The 27,203-nt window shown below is 34.2% G+C and overlaps 1 protein-coding gene across 4 annotated transcripts in view; it reads right to left on the bottom strand.

The window, feature by feature from the left end:
• Nucleotides 1–27,203, bottom strand: part of TBCD (tubulin folding cofactor D) — a 436,500-nt gene that overhangs the window by 327,453 nt on the left and 81,844 nt on the right. For all 4 annotated transcript variants that reach the window (XM_074264992.1, XM_074264995.1, XM_074264993.1 and 1 more), the window contains exons 11-13: nt 23,276–23,412; nt 17,101–17,161; nt 13,144–13,218 (exon numbers count right to left, since the gene is read on the bottom strand). In XM_074264992.1, the coding sequence (XP_074121093.1) occupies nt 13,144–13,218; nt 17,101–17,161; nt 23,276–23,412 (273 nt within the window). The remainder of the gene's footprint in view (nt 1–13,143; nt 13,219–17,100; nt 17,162–23,275; nt 23,413–27,203) is intronic.

Here is a 27,203-nt window from a genome sequence, read left to right as displayed (position 1 = left end):
AAGAAAAAAAAAAAGCTAATGAAGAAAATAACTCATTAAAAATCAGAACTGAACAAATAGGAATGAATGATTTGTTGAGACATCAAGAATCAGTCAAGCAAAACCAAAAAAATGAAAAAATAGAAAAAAATATTAAATATCTACTTGGAAAGGGAAAGTCAAGAACTATATAAACAAAACTATAAAACACTTTCCACACAAATAAAGTCACATCTAACCAAGTGGAAAAATATTAAGTGCTCTTTGGATAGATCAGGAGAATATAATGAAGATGACAATACTATCTAATCTATTTATCTAGTGCTATACCAATCAGACTCCCAAAAAACAATTCTAATGACCTAAAAAAAAAATTAACAACAAAATAAATCTGGAAGAACAAAAGGTCCAGACATTCAAGGGAACTCGTGAAAGAAAAATCAAATGAAGGTGGCCTAGCTGTACCAGATCTAAAACTATAGTATAAAGCAGCAGTCACCAAAACCATTTGGTATGGGCTAAGAAATAGACTAGTTCATCAGTGCAATAGATTAAGTTCACAGGACAAAAGAGTCAATAACTTTAATAATCTAATGTTTGACAAGCCCAAAGACCCCACCTTTTGGGATAAGAATTCACTGTTTGACAAAGCCTGCTGAGAAAATTGGAAATTAGTATGGCAGAAACTAGGCATTAACCCACACTTACACCGTACAACAAGATAAGGTCAAATGGGTTCATGATCTAGGCATAAAGAATGAGATTATAAATAAATTAGAAGAACACAGGACAGTTTACCTCTCAGACCTGTGGAGGAGGAAGGAATTTGTGACCAAAGAAGAACTAGAGATCATTATTGATCACAAAATAGAAAATTTTGATCATATCAAATTGAAAAGCTTTTATACAACCAAAACTAATGCAGACAAGTTTAGAAGAGAAACAATAAACTGGGAAAACATTTTTATAGTCATAAAGGCCTCACTTCCAAAATATATAGAGAATTGACTCTAATTTATAACAAATCAAGCCATTTTCCAATTGATAAATAGTCAAAGGATATGAACAATTTTCAGATGAAGAAATGGAAAGTATTTCTAGCCATATGAAAAGATGCTCCAAGTCATCATTAATCAGAGAAATGCAAATCAAGATAACTCTGAGATACCACTACACACCTGTCAGATTGTCTAGGATGACAGGAAAAGATACTGCTGAAGGTTGGAGGGGATGTGGGAAAACTGGGACATTGATACATTGCTGGTGGAATTGTGAATACATCCAGCCATTCTGGAAAGCAATTTGAAACTATGCTCAAAAAGGTATGAAACTGTGCATAATCTTTGACCCAGCAGTGTTACCAATGAGCTTATATCCCAGAGATCTTAAAGAAGGGACAGGGACCTGTATGTGCCAAAATGTTTGTGGCAGCCCTTTTTGTAGTGGCTAGAAACTGGAAAATGAATGGATGCCCATCAATTAGAAAATGGTTGGATAAATTGTGGTATATGAATATTATGGAATATTATTGTTCTGTAAGAAATGACCAGCAGGATGAATACAGAGAGGCCTGGTGAGACATACATGAACTGATGCTGAAAGAAAAGAGCAGGACCAGGAGATCATTATATACTTCAAAAACAATACTATGTGATGATCAATTCTGATAGAAGTGGCTATCTTCAACAATAAGAGGCTCCAATTCAGTTCCAATTGATCAGTAATGAACAGAACCAGCTACACGCAGAGAAAGAACACTTGGGAAATGAGTATGGACCACAACATAGCATTTACACTCTATCTGTTATTGTTTGCTTGCATTTTTGTTTTTCTTCCCAGATTATTTTTACCTTCTTTCTAAATCTGATTTTTCTTGTGTAGCAAGACAACTGTATAAATATGTATACATATATTGTATTTAACATATACTTTAACATATTTAATATGTATGGGACTACCTGCCATTTAGGAGAGGGAGTGGAGGGAAGGAGGGGAAAAGTTGAAACAGAAGTTTTTGCAAGGATCAATGTTGAACATATACCTATGCATATGTTTTGACAATAAAAAGCTATAATAATAATATTAATAATAATTTTAAAATTAATGTAAGACACTGATTTCAATGTCTTATACAATCTCTTCGCTGTTCTTTTTAATCACAAGAAGCAGGTTTCTTGACAACTAAGTTCACAATTTTTAAAAGTAAGGAAAAAACTTATTCTGCTTGGCTCCTGAGGACAGATCAGAGAGATGGACAGTCTTTCAGAAAAGCAGATGATGACTTAATAAACATAAAAAAATCTTTAGACTTTTAAAATCTTTAAACTTTAAAATTTTAAAGATTTAAGTCTATGCATTTCTAAACAGACTCTAACAAAACATGATTTAGATATAAAAAATAATACCATAAGCAAATTTGGGGAACACAGAATAGTTGACCGGTTACACATATGGATAAGGAAAGAATTTATGACCAAATAAGAGATAGAAAGAATTATAGAATATGAAATAGATCATTTTAATTATAACCGTTTTAATTAAAAACGTTTTACACAAACAAAAGCCAATGAACCAAGCAAGATTGAAAGGAAAGCAGAAAACTGGGGGGGAGAAGAGAAATGTTTACAGCAAGTTCCTCTGATAAAGTTCAGAGTTCTCAAATATATAGACAACTGAGCTAAATTTATAAGAATATGAATTATTCCTCAATTGATAGTCAAAGGATAAGAATAGGCAGTTTTCATTAGAAATCAAATCCATAGTTATACCAAAAATGCTCTAAATCACTACAGATTACAGAAATGCAAATTAAAACAACTCCATTATACCACCTCATACTTACCAGACTAGTTAATATAACAGAAACAGAAAATGATAAATGTTGGACATAATGTGAGAAAATTAGGACACTAAAGCACAATTGGTTGACTTGTGAACTGATCTAACCATTATGGAGAACAAGTTGGAACTATGATTAAAGAATTATATAACTAAGACTCAAGAAAATCACTACTAGGTCTGTTATCTCAAAGAGATGAAGAGCAAGGAAAGGAAAAGAACCTATATGTACAAAAATATTTATAGTAGTCTTTTTTGTGGTAGCAAAGAACTGGAAAATCAAGGGAATTCTCATCAATTGGGAAATGACTAAACAAGTTGTGATATATGACTGATAGAATACTACTGTACTATAAGAAATGATAAGTACAATTTTTTCAGGAAAACCTGTTAAGACTTACATGAACTGATGCAAAATGAAGTGAGCAAGATCAAGGGAACACTATACATTGTAACAACAATATTATACAGTAATCAATTGTAAATGATTTAGTAGTCCTCAGCATGAAAGGAGCAGAACCAGAAGATCACTATACACTTCAACAACAATACTGTATAAAGATATATTCTGATGGAAGTGGATATCTTCAACATAAAAAAGATCCAACTCACTTCCAGTTGATCAATGATGGACAGAAACAACTACACCCAGAGAGGGAACACTGGGAAGTGAATGTAAACTGTTAGCACTACTGTCTATCGACTCAGGTTACTTATACCTTCAGAATCTAATACTTAACGTGCAACAAGAAAATTGGATTTACACACATATATTGTATCTAGCTTATACTGTAACACATGTAAAATGTATGGGATTGCCTGTCATCTAGGGGAGGGAGTAGAGGGAGGGAGGGAGAGGAAAATTTGGATAAATGAATACAAGAGATAATGTTATAAAAAAAAAATTACTCATGCATATATGCTGTCAAAAAAAATTTTATAATTATATAATTAATAAAAAAAAAAGTAGTCCTCAGCAATAATGATAAAAGACAAAGGACTTATAATGGAAAATTGTAACGAGCTGTCGTCTCTAGAAGCTGCTGGATCGCTCTCTGGGAAGAGATCTGCTGTGTCTACTAAAATCTCTCCGACAGATTCTTCTTCCTGTAACGAAGCGTTGTCTCCAGGCAGTTGCTGTTAACTCTTGTCTTTAGAAGTGACTTCCCTTCCTGCAGAGAGCCCCGTCAAGCCTGATGCAATGCAGAGTCTTTCTCTTGAATCCTGGCTCTGAATCTCCTCCAGCTCTTATCCTTCTCCAGGCCGATCTGCCCTCTGCGCCCATTGCTGTCTCTTTTTATCCTCCCAGAGAATGGGCGTGGGATAATGCAAGGGCTTCTGGGAAGAACCACCCCAGCCAATGAGCTTGCCCCCTCTATCAAGTCAACCTGAGTTCTCACCTTGTAACTATCCAGAAAACCTGAATTCTCACCTTGTCACTGTCCAGACAACCTGAGTTCTTACTTAGTAATCCTAACATCTCCCCCTTTCTTTTGATTTAGAACATAGGACAGTCATGACCTTGAAACATAAATCCATCAATATGGGAAGTATTACAGATAATTACATAAATTACATAAGCACATAGTAACATAGTAACATAACACATGCTAGAAGTATATAACATAATCATAAATTGAAAATTTATAAATGTCCATAAGTCCATTGTCCATTAGTCTCATCTTGTGTGAGGAAGTCCAATGATTCCTGCTGGTTTTTAAAGTTCTTTAACAGTCTTCTTATTATCCATGCTCTTTCAGTGTCAGATGTTTCTTAGATCTTCTCCTTTATTTTGAGATCTTTCTCTTTTTCTGTCTCTCTCTGATGGACAAGGCGAATATGACTCGTTGGCACCCATCTGATTCCTTCTCCTGCTGAAGAAATACAAGCAAACCCTCTCTCCCAGGCAGTTAACCTATCTAATTTCCTTCTATTTACCACTTTCTAAATCTCTTCTCATCATCTGACAATTACATTGGAGTTGTTTGCACTGGGCACGGCCCTGTTGGTTTAAAAGGCCTGTATTCTCCCCAAGTGTAATCCATTTTTGCAACCTGATTGCCTTTTGGCTCACTTATCAGGTAATCCCTTTCTACCATGTGATTGCTTTTCTGCTGATTGATTAAATCAGAGTCCTGGCCTTCTAAAGGCTCTTTAGGTGCAACATCAGCTGCCATCATGCCCCAAGTCTTTTTTGCCTGGGGCCCTGGACCTGGGCCCCTCATCCCATTTCCCTGAATTATTCTACACTCTGATGCCCAATGGAGTCCTCTGTTGTATTTTGGACATGGGGTTTTAGGTCTTCTCTCACCCTGTCTTCTCACTGTATCTCCATATCTACACTGAGCTCTTAGATGTCCAATTTTTCCACATTGAAAACATCTCCGAGTTTCTCTAGAAGGCCCTTGCCAGGAGGGACCCTGTCTTTCCACATTCATCATTGTCCGGGTGTAAAAAGCATTTGTTCCCACTGTAGCACAGCGTCTTATGATCTCCTCTAAAGGAGCATCTTTGTCTAATCCCCATATAATTCTTTTGCAAATCTCATTGGCATTTTCCTTAGCCAGATGTCTGGTCATTATTTCTGTAGCTGAATTTTCTCCAATAGTTCTTTTGACAGCAGTTTGCAAACGTCCCACAAAATCTGCAAAAGGTTCATTGGGACCTTGCTGTATTTTAGTGAAAGCCTCTCCACGATCTTTCTGTCCAGGAAGGACACCCCAAGCTTTTATTGCAGCCTTAGCAATTTGTTCATATATTGTCATGGTATAATCAGTCTGTTCTGAATTCTCTCCATACCGACCTTCACCAGCCAAGTGCTCAAAAGTGAATTGTGTGTTAACTCCTATTTCCAAATTGCATCTGACTTGAATTTTACATAATTCATGAAATTCCGCAAGCCATAATAAATTTTCTCCAGGTTCCAGACATGTCCTTGCTATGGATTTCCAATCATTCGGGGTTAGGACTTCATAAGACAAACCATCTAGTAACATTTTAACATAAGCTGATGTAGCCCCATAAAGGGTACAACCTTTTTTCAAATCCTTAATTTTATTCAAATCTAAAGGTGCATATCTTCTCCTTTTTTTACCTACAGAGTCAATATTTTCAATCACAGGATATGCATGTATAAAATCACTTATATCCTGTCCTTCTCTCTTAGCTTTAACCAATGCTTTTTCTAATCTTGTCATAGGCTTAGGCTGCTTCACAGGAGATTCTGTTTGAGTTTCTGTCTCTTCCCCTCCTCCTTCTTCCTCCACCTCTGAAGGGTTAATTGAGGGAGGAGATGGGAGGTGCTCCTGTTGCTCAGAATTGTACTTAACTTCATTGTTATCTGATTCATCCTTTTCACCTAGTTTAGTTGACACTTCCACATTTTGTTCCTTCATCTCTTCCTTTAGAATAACATTTTTTAAAGCCATTTGGATTAAATTGTAGGTATGAATTGTATCTTTGGAAACTGAGTTTGGTCTGGAACCAAAGGGTAAAATGTCACAAAGGTAATTGTAGTGTTCACCTAATTGCTCTCCTACTAATTTCCACTCATCTGGATCCAATTCTTCTTCCAGAGAGAAAGAAGGGTATATGACCTTCACAGTTCTTAAAAGTTCAGTAATCTCCTCTAAAATTATAATCAATCCTTGGCTTTTCATAACCTTGATGATGCTCTCTAAACATTTTCCTTGAACAGAAGGTGTTTGCCCCATTTCACTATAAGAGATTCTTGGTTTAGCCCTTAACAAGTTAAGTTCCTTATTTATCTATTAGCACACTCACTTAATCTTTAACAAAGTTTCCTCTTTACTCACGGTTCTGGGTCAGAGAGACTGAGATCTGGATGGGAGGCTTTTCTACTGGAATCAGGACCGTGTCTGTCCCTGTTCGGGCACCAAATTGCGAAGGTCTGGTCTAGCTCTTCTTGTCAGGATAAGCAAAAGTCCTTGCCCCACATTGGGCGCCAAATTGTAACGAGCTGTCGTCTCTAGAAGCTGCTGGATCGCTCTCTGGGAAGAGATCTGCTGTGTCTACTAAAATCTCTCCGACAGATTCTTCTTCCTGTAACGAAGCGTTGTCTCCAGGCAGTTGCTGTTAACTCTTGTCTTTAGAAGTGACTTCCCTTCCTGCAGAGAGCCCCGTCAAGCCTGATGCAATGCAGAGTCTTTCTCTTGAATCCTGGCTCTGAATCTCCTCCAGCTCTTATCCTTCTCCAGGCCGATCTGCCCTCTGCGCCCATTGCTGTCTCTTTTTATCCTCCCAGAGAATGGGCGTGGGATAATGCAAGGGCTTCTGGGAAGAACCACCCCAGCCAATGAGCTTGCCCCCTCTATCAAGTCAACCTGAGTTCTCACCTTGTAACTATCCAGAAAACCTGAATTCTCACCTTGTCACTGTCCAGACAACCTGAGTTCTTACTTAGTAATCCTAACAGAAAATGCCATGCACTTCCAGAAAAAGAACTGATGAAGTCTGAATGCAAATAAAAGCATACTTTTTTAAAAAATAACTATTTTTCTTGGATTTTTTTTTGGGGGGGTGTCTGTATTTTCTTATGAAAAAAACATTTCTTTTTAAAAATGGCTAATGGGGAAGTATGTTTTGTGAGACTACACATATATAACTAAATCAAATTGCTCATTTTCTAATTGGGGGTAGAGGGAAAGAAAATAATACCTCTCTATCAGTTCTTCCTCTGCACTTCATTTCTATAATATAATTACTATATTTATCTTTTCCTAGACAGTTCTACATTTTAGAGTAGCACTCAACAGTGCCCCAATCATTCTTTTGAGCTATCCAATTTCTTTTTTTATTATTAATTTTATAATTATAACTTTTTTATGACAGTACATATGCATAGATAATTTTTTTTACAACATTATCCCTTGCACTCACTTCTATTCTGAATTATCCCTTCTTTCCCTCTACCCCTTCCCCTAAATGGCAGGCAGTCTTATGCATGTTAGATATGTTATAGTATATCCTAGATACAATATATGTGTGCAGAACCGAATTTCTTGTTGCACAGGAAGAATTGGATTCTGAAGGTAAAAATAACCTGGGAAGAAAAACAAAAATGCAAACAGTTTACACTCATTTCACAATGTTCCTTCTCTGAGGGTAGCTGATTCTGTCCATCATTGATCAATTGGAACTGAATTAGATCTTCTCTTTGTTGAAGATATCCACTTCCATCAGAATATATCTTCATACAGTATTGTTATTGAAGTGTACTCTTGATTTCCTAGTTCTGCTCGTTTCACTCAGCATCAGTCCATGTAAGTCTCTCCAAGCCTCTTTGTATTCATCCTGCCGGTCATTTCTTACAGAACAATAATATTCCATAATATTCATATACCACAATTTACTCAACCATTTTCTAATTGATGGGCATCCATTCATTTTCCAGTTTCTAGCCACTACAAAAAGGGCTGCCACAAACATTTTGGCACATACAGGTCCCTTTCCCTTCTTTAGTATTTCCTTGGGATATAAGCCCAGTAGTAGCACTGCTGGATCAAAGGGTATGCACAGTTTGATAACTTTTTGGGCATAATTCCAGATTGCTCTCCAGAATGGTTGAATTCTTTCACAACTCCACCAACAATGCGTCAGTGTCCTAGTTTTCCCACATCCCCTCCAACATTCATCATTATTTTTTCCTGTCATCTTAGCCAATCTGACAGGTGTGTAGTGGTATCTCAGAGTTGTCTTAATTTGCATTTCTCTGATCAATAGTGATTTGGAACACTCTTTCACATGAGTGGAAATAGTTTCAACTTCATCATCTGAAAATTGTCTGTTCATATCCTTTGACCATTTATCAATTGGAGAATGGCTTGATTTCTTATAAATTAGAGTCAGTTCTCTATAATTTTGGAAATGAGACCTTTATTAGAACCTTTAACTATAAAAATGTTTTCCCAGTTTGTTACTTCCCTCTAATCTTGTTTGCATTAATTTTGTTTGTACAAAAACTTTTTAATTTGATGTAATCAAAATTTTCTATTTTGTGATCAATAATGATCTCTAGTTCTCCTTTGGTCACAAATTCCTTCCTCCTCCACAAGTCTGAGAGGTAAACTATCCTATGTTCCTCTAATTTATTTATGATTTCATTCTTTATGCCTAAATCATGGACCCATTTTGATCTTGAGCTACCCAATTTCTGATGTCAATCTTAAACATATAGTTTACATTTCCATGTAAAAAACATAAACAATTTCTCCATGTTAATGAAGTTCATTGAAGTCAATCTTTGATATTGGCTCTTATATGTTAAATTTTCTATTGAGTTCACAGGTTTGGTTGAAAGAAAATCCTGAAAACCTGCAAATTATTTGAATGTCTTTTATTTTTCTTTAAATATTATGGATAATTTTGCTAGATACAATATTTTTGGCTATAGGCCTAATTCTTTTGACTTGCCAGGATCTGTAGTCTTTTATTAGAGCTGCTGAGAAGTCCTGTACAATTCTAATTGTAGCTTCAGCATAAATTGTTTTTTCTTGTTTCTTGCAAAATTTTCTCTTTAATCTGGTAGTTTCTAAATCCTTCTAAATAAAGGATCTCTTGGAGGTAGTGATGGGTGGATTTTTTCTATTTTTACTTTCTCCTCATGTTATATCACTCCAAGACAATTTTTTTGATTATTTCTTGCATTTTTTGTGTCAAGGTTCTTTTTTTGGTTACAGCTTTCTGGTAGTTCAATTATTCTTATATTTTCTCTTCTTCATCTTTTCTTCAGATCTGTTGCTTTTCTTATGAGATATTTCACATTCTGTTTTTTCATTCCTTATATCCTGTTTTGTTATTTCTTGGTCTTTTACAGCTTCACTGGCTTCCCCTTGCCCAATTCTAATTTTCAAAGAGTTATTTTTGCCTTTAAGACTGCATCTCCTTTCCTAGTTGGTTAAGTTATTATGGTTGGGTTGCTTCTTTTTTGCCAGTTCATTTTTTTTTTTTTTTAATGAGAAGTATTAGTGTAAGCACCTCTAATTGTGGAGTTGGGGGATGGTGCCTCTCTGCCTTTACATCAGCTCTCCCTCTGACTTAGAACCTCAAATCAAAAGCTCCATCTTCCTGGCAAGTGATCACAACACGCACCATCTCTAACCCACTTGCCTTTGCACTCACCATGTATGCTGGTTCCTTCTTACCCAGGAGCACACCTCTGTAGCATAGTTAGGTCTAGTTATCCTGATTAGCAGAGGTTCCCTCAGTCTTCCTGCAGACTTTCAACTGTACACACACAGTCTAGGAGGTGAAAATTTCTGTGGTTCCTGCTGAGGCTCTAGCCAAACCCAGCTAGCCCCACTTGCTGTTTCTATAGAATTAGCCTGGAGGTATTTGCATTACACACTGGTTAATCTTTCTTCAAATTTTTTTTTTTGGAGGACCCCTATTCTACTCCAAGTTTTCTTGATTTTTCACCAGTCCATATTCATTCTGAGAAACAAATTTTTTCAGTTTGTAGAGGAAATCTGGAGACCTTGAAATTTACTGACCTACTCTGCCATCTTCCCAGAATCTTCCCGATATTAATTGTTACAATATTTTTCCTTTGCTATAGCTATATATGTGTTAACTGTCTGTAAGTAATTCACTTCATTTCAATCTCAAAAAAAACTTATAAAACTAGCCTGGAGAAGGCTAAACTTATTACAATAGTCAATTGACAATAATAGTGAGCCCTGAAAAACATATGCCAAGGGAGTGTACTTTGAAAGAAAAAATATGGATAAATCAAACAATTTTTCATCCCATTACTAGAAAAGGCATTGCCTACTTAAGAAGGAAATGACAAACCACTGCAATATCTCTGATAAGAAAAGCCAATGGACAGCACTAAAATAAGAAAACATGACATAGGAAGTTGAGACCCTGAGATTAGAGGTATTCAATATGTTACTGAGGAAGAGCAAAGAACAATTAATTACAAATAGCTCTAGTACTAATGAAGCAACTGGGCCAAAGTCAAAAGAAGCTCAACTACAGATACATAAAACCGCAGAACTGACCCTTTTGACCTGTGGTGCTAGAGAAGACTTTTGAGACTTTTTTGGACAGCAAAGATATCAACTCAATCAATATGTAAAGAAATTAATTCAGGATATTCATCAGAAGATCAAATACTAAAAGCTAAAACTTAAATATTTTGACCACAAGGTAAGAAAACTGGATTCATATGAAAAGACCCTGATACTGGGAAAGATGGAAGACAAAAATAGAATGGCAAAGTATAAGATGGATAGATAATATATGGAAACAATAAATATGAATTTGAAATTTCTTCAGAACTTTGAAAGATCATGGAGGATAGAAGAGCCTGGCATAATATGGACCTTAGGGTCACAAAAAGTCAGACATGACTGAACAATAATAACTGATAAATCACTATATTATTTTCATACATAAAAGAAACAACAAATTTGTTCCTTATACAATACATTCAATTTTCTTTACATATAGTGAAAGATAAACAAAACTAATTTTACTGTTACCCAATTAAATCTAAGTGCCCACAAGACAATCCTCCCAAAAGAGTTTCATCAATGTATTGCAATATATTTTGTAACAGGATATATCCACCATAAGTTTGGTGTTGTCCTAAGAAGGGCAACCAATATTTGACATATTGTTAATGCAATCCTTAAATTGTCAGTGGGCATGATTGAGCTAAGTCCAAGATGAAATATATTTAAGAGAGAACACATTACTTTGCCTCATATTTACCTCATACATACTGTCTTTTTTGACTAACAAGCATTTAAGCATCCTAATATGCTGACAACACAGTTTTCCCAAGATGCAATGACCATTCATTATTACAATTCTAGAAGTAGAACAAGTTAAAACTGAAATAGCTGAATTGAAGCTTATCTGCTACCACAACTATGGAAGATATTCTTTTCAGGAAAAAAATTCCAAAAATATATAACAAAATTGAGATTTAAAAAAAAAACAAACATGTTATCAAAGACAGTATTCTCTAAATTTCTCAACTCTATGACAATTTGTCTCACAACCATACAGAAATCTCTATAAATGCTCCAATATTACCTAAAAACTAATACACAACAATTCATTAAAATTAAGTTCACATGAACATATCAGGTTTTGAACCACAATTTCAGAAAAGGAAAGGCTAGCATATTAACAGTGACCTGCAAATAAAATAGGAGGCATTTAATAAATGTCTATTAAACTGAAGCCAGTGCATATTTTATGTTAAAAATCCCATTCTAATCAGCATTCTATCTTTGAAGACATTCAAAATGACTTACTATCATTCATTTAATTCCTTTGACTTTTTTAAAGCATTACAAAAACACGAAATTATTCTATGCTCCTATTGTTCAACTATAAATTCTATGTGAGGAAGCATGTATAAGAAAGGATGATGAACTCACACATTTACTAGATGTGAATTAACCTGATTTATAGGCTCCTCATCTGTAAAATGAGGGTAATAATCTTATATTACTTATCTGACAACAAAGCTTAAAGTATTCTATAAATGTGTTACTACTAGTTATTCTTATAGGGTTTATATTATGATCTATATCAGATAATGGCCTCTATTAGATAATGAAGACAATACAAAATAGTTTAAAAGCTATTAAACTGTGCATATTTTGATCCAGCAATTTTGCTACTAGAATTATACCCTCAAAGAGATCAAAGAATGAGGGTAACAACCCACACATACAAAAATACTGATAGCATTTTTTTTCCATGCAGTAAAGAATCAGAAACTGAGGAAATGTCCATTAGTGGAGAATGGCTGAACTAGTTGTGGTAAATGAAGTGATGGAATAATATTGTGCTATAAGATACAATGAAGGGAATGTTTTCAACGAGCTTAGGAAGACATATAAAATGATGCAGAATTGAAGCAGGCAGAACCAAGAGAAAAATGCATATGATACCAATAGCACTGTAAAGACAACAAACTTTAAGAGGTCTGGAAATTCTGATGAACACAATGACCAACTAAAATTCCAACTGAAATATTACCCATATCTTGATAGAGATGATGAACTTAAAGTGCAGAATGAACTAGATTTTTATAGACATGTTCATTGCAAGAATTTTCTTTACTTGCCACACTAGTTTGTAACAGGGTTTTTTTTTTCTTGCTTTTGCAAATTGTGAAAGGGGAAGCAACAGGGAGAAGGCTAAATTTAAATATAAAATTAAATTAATTTTTTAAAAGAGTACATCAGGTAACTGAACCTAAATGCCACAGGGAAGAGAATCAACTACATTACAAGAATGATTGCAAAGAAAAAATAATTTCATTTTGATTTCTTCACATACCTGAAACAGTCTAATACTGAACCAACAACATCATCTGCTAATTCTTTTGGTAGCCTTCCGGTTATTCTCCCAATTCTGTACGAGAAAAAAAAAATACATATATATATATATATTTATATACACACACACACACACACAACTACACACGAAAAAAATATATATGCACACACACAAATATATATACACACACAATTATAATGATTTCCTTTGAAAATGTGAAACTGTGAAACACCATCAATTAAAAATTTCACCTTGACCAAATAATATGTTTGTGGGGAGTTTTTTGCCCAATTTCAAAAACATAAAACATGTCATTCTAAAATCTATCAATGTAAAAGATAGAAATTATAACAACTTCAGGAGGTATATTCAAGAAGGAAAGGAGGGAGGGAAGGAGGGAAGGAGACAGAAAGGGAGGGAAGGAGGGAGGGGAGACTAAAGAACCCACTATGTTTATATGCTGACTTTGGCTCCTGTAGTTTTCTTTTAATAACAAATAAAAAAAAACTTACTTGTTTCAGACTGAATGACTTAAATTCATCATTAACATTCAAAAGTCAGTTGAACACTGATGACAAACTCTTCCAATGTATGATTTTGGGCAAATCAACTTCTCATAGCCTAACTTCCCTCACTTATGGACTAAACTGATTTTTTTTTAAAATATAACCAATTTTAAATCTATTTTGTTCCCAGAAATGCATTTCCAATTGTTTACAATATTGAAAAACTGCAACAACAGTCTTCACCTCTCTTTCTTTGTATACCAGAAAGTCCAGATTTACAAAGTAGCTGAAATGCTGTTAAATTGCCTCTGCCTTGGTTACAAATTTTTATAAAGCCGTGTTAAATGCTCTCTCCTAGTACATTTAGTCAACCATTTCTGCTGTTTCACCATCTAGGAATGTACCAGGCCCCTAATTCTGGTACAGCTTAGCAATGACCTCCATTTCTTTCTGCTGCTGCTCAAATTCTTCCTTTCAAGATTCTTATCTATTTAGTTTATTATTTTGTTACATTTTTCTAGTTTCTGCGTGTCTTCATTACCAATTCTGCCTTGCAGTTTCTCATCCTTATCTGAATACCTCATTTTGAAAGTATAAGATTCAAATAAGTTCTTGGAAGATCCCTTGTTTCTTACCTTCAGCCATGTATTCTTCCTGGACTATATACTCATTGTTTTCATTGCTTAAGCAACTTTTGTCACTGAACTCTGTGATCTTATTCTCCTTGCCTATTCATTTATCCATAATAAAGACACTAAAGTTGCATTTGCATCAATGTCAAATGTTACTTCTGTAAAAAGGACACCCAGAAGGCAGGGGGAATTTCTATTAACTCAAACTTGCTAAACAGGTTATCATTTGTTATTGTTCTCTAACCTAAACAAAGTGAGAAGTTTGGTTGTCTGAATAGGTGACAAAAGTCAGTCTGCTTAGTAGGGATGTTGGTACTCCATTTCATCAAAGCTGTGATAACTCCACCAACAGTTTCAATACCCAGGAAAAGAGAAGTGACATTGACTAGCAGCAAGTCCTAAACTTTCTCAAATTTATCTTTAAGCAAGATGGCAGCACAGATAGTAGTACCATAAGCAACAGCTTCATCAGAATTGTTTTAACTCCTTAAAGAAGTCTCTAATAAGTGAAGATGTGAAAAGAACAACCAATGAATCTGTAACTAATCTAGTTTAGCCTTACAAAATAGAATTCATGGTCTTTAACAAAGGAGGAGGTCCAGATTCAGCTGTTCAAAATAAGCACAGGTAACAGAGTATAGCTTCATAGAGATAATCAATCTCAATACTGATTTGCCTAGGGACTGAAAAAGAATGTGCTTCACAAGCAGAGTGCAGATAGTACATAGACTTCTTATCATTAATTTCCTTCTTGTACTTTCACTTGAACTCTGCAATGAAATGACTGTGTAGTTATCACTGAAGTGGGTGTTCCCAGGTATGGACTTGACTTCAAAAATGTCATTTTCAAAGGTAATGGAGATATGAAAAATGTCATTTCTAATGTTGAAGATCAATACCTTTCTTTTGGCACCAACCTTGTTGTCTAAGCTACTATAAACAATGGCAAAAAGTAGTTTGCGCTTAATGATTTGGAGCACATACATACCAGGGACAGTTTTGACAAGGGAAACTGAGGTGGGAGACCCCAGAAGTCACCTTAACCTTATATCGACCTAGAAGCCAGTCTGACCCCACCTCTGTTATGTACCACTAATTAACCTTTCTATAGAGTTCAGCTGATACTACCTAAGTTTTCTATAGAGCTGAACTAAAGCTAAGTACTACTACTTAACTTTCAATAGAACTGAATTAATGTTAAGTACCACCACTTAAGCTTTCTATAGATTTGAACTATCACTAATCAAACTTTCTATAACTTTACTGAAGCATATTCAAACCCAACACTTCTCTATTGTCTCAAAAGCCCTCAAGACCTAACTCTGATCATATAACTAAGTACTCTGACTGTTACCAAAGTGGGCAGAACAGACAGAACTCTCTAATCCCATCTGGGAGTTCTTGTCCACAGAGCTCTCTCGGGTGACTTAAAATACTTTTACTTTTTACTTTGAAATTGAGTAAATTTTTTTACTTCATCCTGGTCTCACACACCATAAGCTTGGAAATCCCCAACAGTTTCAACATCATTTGTGAACTGATATTGAGAATACTGAAGTATGCTGGTATTCCGACCACAGCATTGTAACAGTTTTCTCGAGGTAAGTTTTGATTTCTTTCATCTTGGTCAAAACCACAGAAGTTATTTCTGAACAGAAGCTTTTGGTTTCCATTTTTTATTATTTCAGACATGCCTTTATCATTTATCACTATGAAAGGTCATTGTTGTATGTATGACTATAAGACTGTATCATCAAATCAAACAATGCAAGACTGTACTTGTAGGGTTTGTGAAATGTGATTTGTTGTAGCATCACCAATTAAACATTTGATGTACAAGAAAGTGGCATAACTTAGGGTGGTCCTTCTAATCAATGAGGAGAAACAAGTAAGACTCTAGATCCATTTCTAAGATCCCTTGTAGCTCTACATATATGATACTGTAGTTCCAACAACTATGAAGGAAGAAAGCAGGGATGTCATTAGCACATGTCAATACTATGCCTAAGTGCATCATGCATTTATATCCAACTGGGAATGTACCTATTCGGACACTACTGCAACTGAAGAGAACAGGTTTGTCCAATATTTTTTAGAGCTTGAATATATGAAATGGTTTGAAGAGCATCAGGAAGCCCCACCCCTAAGAAAAGAGTATCTTTCCCATTGACTTGTCATTAATATATAATCATTTACAATTACAGATTTGTTCTTTAGAATTAAAAAAATAAAATGCAAACAGCATATATCTAGTTTCCCAGGTAATACTAATTAACCTTTGTTTAAGTTGATCCTCAGATCCTTTTCACAATGACAGCTAGCTTAGTGCTAGTGTTGACAATACATAATTATATGTTCAAACCAGTGACCATTGCTTGAAAAAGTAAGGCCTGAATGAAATACCATCAGGCACCATAAATTAATAAGTAGACTTAATGCACTAGGAAACCAAGTGAAGAAATGTACATGCTATAAAGGAAGAGAAGAAAGTTATAAGGAAAGTTGAGAAAGTACTTAAGAAAACTTTGTATACAGATTTTGGGTTCTGCCTAGACATAGTTTCAATTTTAGAAGTTTTAATACTAGAAACTTACAACTTTAAAACAAATATTTTAATCACTGACTCTAAATAGGTAAACAACTCTCTTTATCCTTAACCTAATTATTAAAGTTGTCAAACATTAGTTGAGAGAGTAAAATGGTTTAGTTTATCATCCAATAAATATAAAAACTCAAAAAATAAAATTTTATATTCTGGAGAGATCTATGAAAATTATAAGATTCATCTATTGATTTCAGGAACATCACAAGAAACATACCCTTTTGCTGCAGACCATCGGACAATTGTATCTTTGTCTTTCAATCCAACCAGTAGCTGCTCTACAGAGAAAACACAAGATAAGAATTATTCACTTTTGTTCCAAAGACAAATAAAATTGTATCTCTATCAGAAATCCTTTGTTTTCTTATAAAAATCAGATTTTTTAATATTCAGTTACATTATGTTACAGGGTGTTTTTTTTAACAAGGTCTTTGAAGAATCTGCACTTTAATTTTAAGAAGAGGAACCATCTATTTTTGAGTTTAACAAAAGCAATGTTTCTAAATCCATGATTCAAGAAACTCAGAAGCATCCCAAATCTGTTTAGTTTTTAAATGAATTTTACGTTATATGTTAACAGACATTTAAAAAATAATTTTTAAGGGATTTTACAAAGTTTTACTTACAGTGAAGTGCTTTACCACTGTGGAAATGATGAGTAATCAGCTAAAGCTCATTTTTCTACTTAAGCAAAATCCAAAATCCATCCTAAACACAATTAGGTGCACAGTGAATAAAGTTGCAGTTTTTTAAAAAGCTTTGTAACCTATAACAAACTCAAGCAGATTTGCCTAGATAAGGGATTCCAGCAGCTTAATGCATTTGAATGTCTACAGAAGTAGAATTTAACAAGAAGGAAACTTCCAGGAGTCAAGATGGTTGAAGTAAGCAGTAAAGCACTATAACTATTCCACATTCACTTCCAAAAAGACATAAAATAGCACTGCAAAACAAATCCTAGAACAACAGAGCCAAAAAAAATATAAGGTGAAATCTTTAAGCCCAAGAAACCTGGAAGACAGGAAGGAAAGCTGTCTCATTCAGGTGAAATGGAATGAAGTCCAAGACAGGAAGCATTCCAGCAAGACAGCAATATGCCTATCCCAGTAAGCCAGTGGTATATCTTGAACCTCAGTGTGGTAGAATAGTCAAATGCCAACACCAGAACCCTCCACTTGCCTCAGTATAATCAGGGGAATGGGGAGACTCAGAATGGGCCCTCAGAACCATTAAAATGATTCAGTTTAGCCCAGGATAAACAGGCAACTTATAGGAGCCAGATCAACACATGCTTCAGTGTATCCCTGGGGAAATGCAGCTCAGCACATACTGAATACCACTCCTATACCAGCTTTGCCTCAGGTAAACTGACAGACCCCAATGACCTCTAGCAGAGTCAGTCACCACTCAGACAACCCCCTTAGCACAGCATCAACACGAGGGAACTCCAGGGGCCTCAGAGCAACAGCAATGTATCATCAGGTAAAAGCTGGGACCTGCAGCCTTTGGCACACACAAGAACCTTGAAATAGGGTTCCTTTCACCTGGGGAACAGAGTACAAATTTAAAAGAAAGGGAAAATGCAAAAACAGATTAGCAAAAAAAAAAGATTCTGACCACAGGAAGTTATTACATTAACAGGGAAGACCAAGATACAAACTCAGAAGAGGTCAACAATGTCAAAACACTCATGGGCAAAACCTGAAAGAAAAATGGAAAATTATCTCAGCCCAGAAAGAACTCAAAAAGGAGCTTAAAAAGCATATAAGAGAGTTAAAAGAAAAATTGGGAAAAGAAATGAAAGTGATGAAGCAGGATTATGAAAAAAATGTCAATACCATGGAAAAAAGAAAACTGTTTAAAAAGTAGAAATGGCCAAATGGAAAAGGACATACAAAAGTCCACTGATGAAAACAACTAGTTAAAAAGTAAAATTAGGTAGCAGCCCTTTTTGTAGAGGCAAGTAACTAGAAATCTAGTGGATGCCCATCAGAATGGCTGAATAAGTTATAATATATGAATGTTATGGAATATTATTATTCTATATCAGCAGAATGATTTCAGAAAAGCCTGGAGAGACTTAAAGAAAGTGAGTAGAACAAAAGAACATTGTACATAGTAGCAACAACAAGATTACGTGATGATCAATTCTGATGGATATGACTCTTTTCAACAATGAGGTAATTCAGTCCAATTCTAACAAACTTGGAATAGAGAGAGCCATCTGCATCCAAAAACAGGATTGTAGGGACTGAATGTGGATCACAACATGCTTCTTGTTGTTTGCTTGCCCTTTTTTTTCTTTCTTTCTTTTTTTTTTTTCTTTTGGATCTGATTTTTTATTTTGTACAGCATGATAAATGTGGAAATATATTATGGGTGGGAAGAAGAAAGGGAGAAAAATTTGGAACAAGAGTAAATATTAAAAACTATATATGTGGGGCAGCGAGGTGGCGCAGTGGATAGAGCACCAGCCTTGAATTCAGGAGGACCCGAGTTCAAATATGGTCTCATATACTTAACACTTCCTAGCTGTGTGATCCTGGGCAAGTCACTTAACCCCAGCCTCAGGGGGGGAAAAAAAACTATATATGTATTTTGAAAATGAAAAGCTATTATTAAAAAAAAATAAACAAAAAGTACAATTAATTAGTCAAACAGAAAAGAAAGTACAAAAGCTAATTGAGGAAAACAACTCTACTTAAAATTTAGAATTGAAAAATAGTATGGCAGAAACTAGGCGATGACCAACATCAAATACCCTGTACCAAGATAAGGTCAAAATGAGTTCATGATTTAGATAGGAAGGATGATAGTATAAGCAAATTAGGAGAATAAGGAATAGCCTATGTCTCAAATCTGTAGAGAAGGAATTTATGACCAAAGAAGAATTAAACATTATGAATCACAAAATGCCTAATTTTGATTATATTAAATTTAAAAGTTTTTGTATAAACAAAACCAATGCAGCCAAGATTAAAAGGGAAGCAGAACACTGGGGGGGAAATTTTTTACATGCAAGGATTCTGATAAAGACTTCATTTCTAAAATATATAGAGAACTGACTCAAATTTATAAGAATACAAGCTACTCTCCAATTGACAAATGGTCAAAGGATATGAACAATTTTCAGACGATGACATTAAAACAATTTCTAGCCATATGAAAAAATATTTTAAATCACTATTCATCAGAGAAATACAAATTAAGATAACTCTTGAGATACCACTACATACCTCTCAGATTGGCTAAGATAAAAGGAAAAGATACTGATAAATGTTAGAGGAGATGTGGAAAAACTGGGACACATACATTGATGGTAGAGTTGTGAACTGATGCAACCATTTTGGAGAACAATTTGAAACTAGATATTCAAAGAGCTATCAAACTGCAAATTTTGATTCAGCAATGTCTCTACTGGGTCTGTATTCCAAAGAGATCCAAAAAATAGGAAAAGGATCCACATGTGCAAAAAACTTTTTAGCTCTTCACATAATAATGTTAATTTAATCTTGCTTTAGTTTCTTATGTCTGCCTGTTCCCATTTACTTTTTTATGCTTCTCTTTACTGCTGTTTATTGCTGTTGTGAAGTCATTTTTTTAAGTTGTATCTAACTCTCTGTGACTCCAGAGTATTCTTGGCAAAGATACTGAAGTGGTTTGACATTTCCTTCTCGAGATCATTTTACAGATAAGGACATATAGAATTAAGGGGCTTGCCTTAGGTCACATAGCTAGTAAATATCTGAGGCTATACTTGAAGTAAAAAAGGAGTCTTCCTAACTCTAGCCCAATATTCTATCCACTGTGCCACTTTGCTACCCTTGACTCCTATATTTTAATGGCAAAATATTTACTCAACTTAGTTCTTCATCAGGAAAGCTTGAAAATTATTTCATTAAAGATTCATTTTTTTCCACTGTAGGATTATATTCAGTTTAACCAAGTAAGTTATTCTTGGTATTATAAGCCTAATCTTTTGCCTTCTAAAATATCATATTCCAAGTTTTTCACCCCTATATTGTGGTAATTAATTTCTGTGTGATTCTCACTACTACTGCTTATTACAGAATTCTTTCTAACTGCTCATGGCATTTTCTCCCTTGACCCACAATATTCTTTGATGGTTTCATTTAGAGGTTTCTTTCAAGAGATCACCAAAAGATTTTTTGAATTTCTACACTGTCGTCTGGTTTTAAGAGATTTGGGCAGTTTTTAAAATCCTTGCAATATGGTGTCTTGGCTCTATTTTTGTTCATGGCTTTCAGTCATCCCTATGATTCTTATTACTCAGAGATGCTTTTTTTCAGGTCACTTATTTTTGTTATAAATTTTACATTTTCTCTTTTTCAGTTTTTTTACTTTGTTTTAAAATATATATTTATGACTCTTAGAATTTATATGGTCTATCTATTATATGTCTATCTTCAGGGAGTTATTTTCTTAGGTAAGATTTTATACCTTTAATTCCAAACTTTTAATTTTCTCTTTATATCTTTTTTTCCAAAATTTTTATGTCAATTCTATTAGTTTCCACTGCCACTCTCATTTTTTAAAAAATATTTTTTATATTTAAAAAAGTCTTGCCTTTTGGCTTTGTGTCAGAAATGAATTTTTCTTTGAGGCTTTACTTGTGGATGTTTTCAAGTCATTTCCTTCTGGGTTTCAATCTTGCATTTGTATCAACATTATTATTATTATCCATAATAACTCTTTATAATCTATTTCTTTTTATTCATTATTCTAGCCTAATGCTTGAATTTGGATTTTATGTTAATGCTGATTTCTGCACACTTTTAAGGGAAATATCTAGCCTGAGCTTCTATCTCCTTATATCTTTGTGTTGTTTTCTGGGCATGGGGATAGCCAGTGAAAAGGAATAACTTGCAATGAAAGGGATCACAGTTTATATGGAAGGGAGGAAACTTAAGAAGACTGTAAAGGTAATAAAATGTAACCAGTCAGAAAAATCTGTAAAAAGTCAGGAGTTTAATATTTAATAATGGAAGTAATTGATTGAATTGACTGAATGAAACAAAAAGAGCCTATATTTAAGAAAAGCACTTTGGCAGTTAAGTGGAGAATACCCTGGATAGGGAAGAGATTTGAAACAGAAAGTCTAACCAGAAGAGTGGTATAATAATACAGGTATTCATTTTAAACCAACTGTTTCCAGTGCCTAGAATGTTCTCCTTCCTCGTCTGTGTCTCTTTTCATTATGCCTAGCTTACATCAATAATCAGTTCAAGCACTACCTTCTCCACAAAAGCCTTTACCAATTCTCCCTCTACTAGTTTTCTCTTTATACAAAACCATCTTTTGTAACTTTTTAAAATACTGTATCTATGCTTTTTATGTATATTTTGTCTATATATATAACAACACATGTTAATGTTGTTTCCCTGATAATAAATTCCTTTAGTTCAGAGACTATTTATCTTTTAATTCTAACACATAACATAGGTCTGGAATATAATACATGCTTACTAAATGCATGCTGACTTCTAGATTCATTATTTTTATTTGGGAAGCTTCTTAGAATTCTATCAGTTGTGCCTTTATCAGTTTATTTTATCAGTTTCTCTGTTATTTTCACTATTCAGTTTACCAATAAATTAATTTGGTTTGTTATCCATTTTTTATTTATGTTCTCCATGGATATTTCCACATTATTAAACTGCAAAATAATCTTAAAACTTTTTTTGCCCTAATTTCTTCTTTTTTTATAATACATATTCTTTCAGTAGATCATTTCTGGTACCATTATTGAGTCCCTTATCTGAGCAATTATTTTTTCATGTCTCAAGGCCTATTAAAGCTATAATATTTTTCATCATGCTGAAGCTTTTCCAGGATTTTCTTATTTTCTTGGTGATTGAGAGATCCTGAGCTCAAGAATTGTTTATTTTTTACCTTTCACTGTATCTTCAGTGCTTATCAGAGTGTCTGACACATAAGAGATAAATATTTGTCGACTTGTTGACTTGTATTTCATTTAGGTCAGGGTTCTCATTGATTTCTGTCTCCACCACAGTTATAGTTTACCTTTTATGTAACATTGCTCATATTGTTCCTATTACCTGGAAGGCATCCTCCTTCACCTCTGAAATCTAACCTATTATAGCTTCAATCCTTTCATGAGGCCTCAACAATATCAAAAATTACTGAGCACTAGTTTTCTATGAAATCCCCTGACAATTACTGAAGAAATAAGAATTATTAATTATTAATAATAATAATTAATTGTTAATGAATAATAATAATAATAATAATCAATTGATAAGTATACTTGGTTCTATTCACTCAAACTAATTGAAACTTCAAATAACTATTCAGAACATAAGAAATGGTTTGAACAGTAAATGGAAAACATCAATCTAGCTGCAACACACCTATGACATTTTCAACCTCCTCAGGAACATCATAGTCTTCATCATTGTCAGAAGCCAAAACCTGAGGGATCTGCCTCTCTTCATCCAGGGTAGAAAGCCGCAGATTAGCAGTCAAAGATCGACAACCACGTTGATATCTAAACAAAAAATAAACATAACTTCAAAGTTAAGAGTTACTACTGAAAACTTGAGAATTTAATGATTGAATGTATTCTCAATATTGTAATTATCTTTCATCTTTAAAACATACCCACAATATTAATGTAAGTGAAAATACTTTACAATTTATAAAATGTTATCTCTACGAGGTTAAATAACATAAGCATTATGAGTGACAGAATCCATAAACTATAGAGTAAAGAATTCAGGCCATCAATAAGAATTAATTAGGTACCTACAACATGCTAAGCACTATGCAAAGCAATGGGGATAGAAAGAAAGACAAAAATCAATTCTTGATCTCAAGGAGCTACATTCTACTATGGAAACAATATGCAAAAAATTATGCACAAACACAATACATACCAGATAAAGTAAAATAAAAATAATCAACAAATGGAAGAAAGTAAACAAGCTATGAATAAACTATTAAAGAACAAAACCCAGGATGACCATACATGGGTAATTGTAGCCTTTTTTTGGGGGGGATGGGGGTGGAGGAAGGGTATATGAAACAAGGAACAATAAATTTTTTCCTTATAGAATTTAATTTTTCTCTAAAAATTGTGAAAGATAACTAAACATTGGAGCTATAACAATTTTTTTAAAAGAAAGAAAAAAGAAACTGAAGAAATTAATATAATCAAAGGAGGTTGTAAGGGCCCTTTAAATGGGCTGCGCCACAGCGCATCATTGAGGCCCGGAAGTAATTTCTGTGGATATTAGGACTGCCTTGTAGGTGGGATCCTGTCCATTTTGAGATAGCTTCGTAATGGGTGACTCTCTCGCTGATTGGCTGTTGTGTGACCTCACAGGCCCTATGTAAGCCCACTGCAGGCAGCAGTCGCGCTCTTTAACCTGGTGCTCTTCACCCTGGCTTCCTAGCCTGGGTGGCCAAAAGAGGTAAGGATTTTGGTAGTGAACACGTGGGTCTTCTGACCAGGTGTTCACTCGGGAACCAACAAGTTAGGGCATCAGTCAGGGTATTATGTGAGTAGGTATAATAAAGGCTTTTAAGATCACACGTGGCTGTTCTTGAGTGCGCTACCAGTTAGTAAGCTATAGATTCAAGAGATTGTGGCCAGAGACCTTTGAAGGCCTCAGAGGAGGCGAGCCGGGTAGAGTTCACACTGCTAAGCACAGTGGTCAAAGGTACTCTGGTGGGTCTAGGACAGACTAGTAATTGTAACTGCCAAGAGAGCACGTTACAGGAGGTGGGAAATGATCACTTTTAGTCAAAGATAATTATTTTACTTAAAAAAAAAAATCACAGAGTCAAATAAAAAACTAATCAAAACAATTAAAAATTTCAATAAATATAAAATAAACTCAGATCACCAGCATTTCTGTACCTTACCTATAAAATCCACCAGGAAGAAAAAGGAAAAGACATTCCATTTAAAATGTCTATAGATAATATAATATATTTGGGAGTCTGCTTAGATTTATAAACATAATTATAAAATACAAAATAAAAACAGATCTGAATAATTGGAGAAATATTAATTACTCATAGACTAAATCAATATAAATTAACTTAGTGACATAACAAACTAATAAAGAATTACTTTATAGAGCTAGAAAAAAATAATAACAAAATTCAACTGGAAGAACCAAAGATCAAGCCTATCCAAGAGAACTAATGAAAAAACATGAGAAATTACCAGATCACTTCCTATCTGTGTGACCCTGGGCAAGTCCCTTAACCCCAGCCTCAGAAAAAAAAAAAAAAAAAGAGTTATGTGCCCAAGGGAAAAGGTAAAAGTCTTCAACTCTCAAGCTGGTCCTCTATTACAAAATTGTAATCATCAAAACAAGTTGGTACTTGGTAAGAAATAGGGAAGTTAATGATACTACCACTAAAAACTAACATTTACGTGATGTTTAGTATGTACGCTGTGCTAAGTGCTTTACAATTATTATCTCATTTGATCCTTCCAACAAACCTAGGAGATAAGCACTTATACATTTTCAGTTGATAAAATTGAGGCAAACAAATATTAAGTGACTTCCCCAGGTTCATATACCTATACATAGTATATACATAGTAGGTTTGTATATATAAGGTTATTTATATTTATTCCCAATAATTAACACAGTTCTTGTCCATCTCAGTGATTCTGAATTCCTGACTGAATTCAAACTCTTTTCATGGTTTTGCTGATTCCTTTATTGATATCGCCCCTAATGCAAGCCCATCATACTACTCCAAAAGTGTCCATCCTTGTACTATGCTCTCTCTAATGCCTGTTCCAAAAGTTAAGAGCTTTTCATTCAGCTTAAATTGTTTTTTCTCATTTCTTCCATCTTTTTGAATTTACTTGAATTAAACATGAGAACTACTTGAAAAGACAATAGAAAGGCATGAATTTGTCTCTCCAAAATGCTCTCTTATTAGTATTCATTTTTAATTCCTCTGATGTTATGCTACATTTACATAAAACACTCAAAGAATATTTTTTAGTAAAACAATGCCTTGGTTTCTGGAAGAAGTTGACGTCTTTTAAAAACATTTTCCATTTTTCTGAAGGAAAGTAATTTCTATTCTCCTAATTCATTATGTGTCCAATTCACTGTCTATTTGAACCATCTGTTGCAGATTGTTGTCAATCAACAAGTACTCTCTCAATCACAAGTCTATTGGAATTGGTCTGAATAACCTCATTGTGAAAAGAGCCAATTTAAGGGAAGAGTTCTTTACCAAACAAGTAAAAGAAGGATCATAGAAGACAAAACCAAATATTTGTATTATATAAAAATTAAAAGGTTTTAGCACTAGCAAAATCAATGCTGTTAAAATTAGAAAGGAAACAACATATTAATGAGGAAGAAATCTACATCAAATTTTTCCAGCTAAAGTTTCATATACATGTATATGGAACTTATTAAAATTTAGAGCCATTCCTTAATTAATAAATGGGATATGAGGTAGAAACTTTCAAGGGAAGAAAAATAATCTATCAACAGCCAAGAAAGAGTCTCGGTATCACTAGTAATTAGAAAATTGCAAATTAAAGTAATTCTAAGATTCTACCTCATACCCATCACTTATTCTGGCATGACAAAAAAAATGTTCAACATTAATCTGCTGGTAAAGAAAGAAACTAACAGATATAGCCTTTTTGGTACGCAATTTCAAAACTCATTACCTTGGCCCAGCAATACTACCACTATTACGTTATACTCCAAAGAGACCAAAAAAAGAAAGGACTTCTATGAACAAAAATATTCACAGCAACGGCAAAGATCTAAGAAACTATCTATCAGTTAGGGTATATTGAACGAATTATGACGTGAATTTAATGGAATAATTAATTGTTGTTAATATATTGTAATAAATGAGGACAAGGGATGGTTTCTGGGAAACCTGGGAATATTTTTATGAACTGATACAGAGCAACATGAACAGAACCAGAAAAAAAATTTAAACAACAGCAACATTGTAAAAACAAACTATTTTCAGGGATTCAAAATAGCTTATTAAAGCAGTGGTCAACCATTACTACAGAGAATCAAGCTACCTAATTCTCAATAGAGAAATAGTAGACTCAGGATATAAAATGGGATATATAATATTTCCTGACATGGCCAATGTGAACATTTGTCTTGCTTGACTCTATATGTTTACAAGATTTCATGTCGTTTTTTTTCCAAATTGAGAATAAGGAGCAACATAAGGTTTTGCTTTAAAAAATGCAAAAAAGAAGTACAGAGGAATCTGCTATTCTCTACATATTTTAGACAACTATGATAATCAAAATATGAACAC

The sequence above is a fragment of the Sminthopsis crassicaudata genome, chromosome 4, assembly GCF_048593235.1.
Source record: "Sminthopsis crassicaudata isolate SCR6 chromosome 4, ASM4859323v1, whole genome shotgun sequence".
Taxonomy (NCBI): Eukaryota; Metazoa; Chordata; class Mammalia; order Dasyuromorphia; family Dasyuridae; genus Sminthopsis; species Sminthopsis crassicaudata.
Note: the sequence above shows the minus strand (reverse complement) of the source record. Positions and strands in the feature narration are given on the sequence as shown.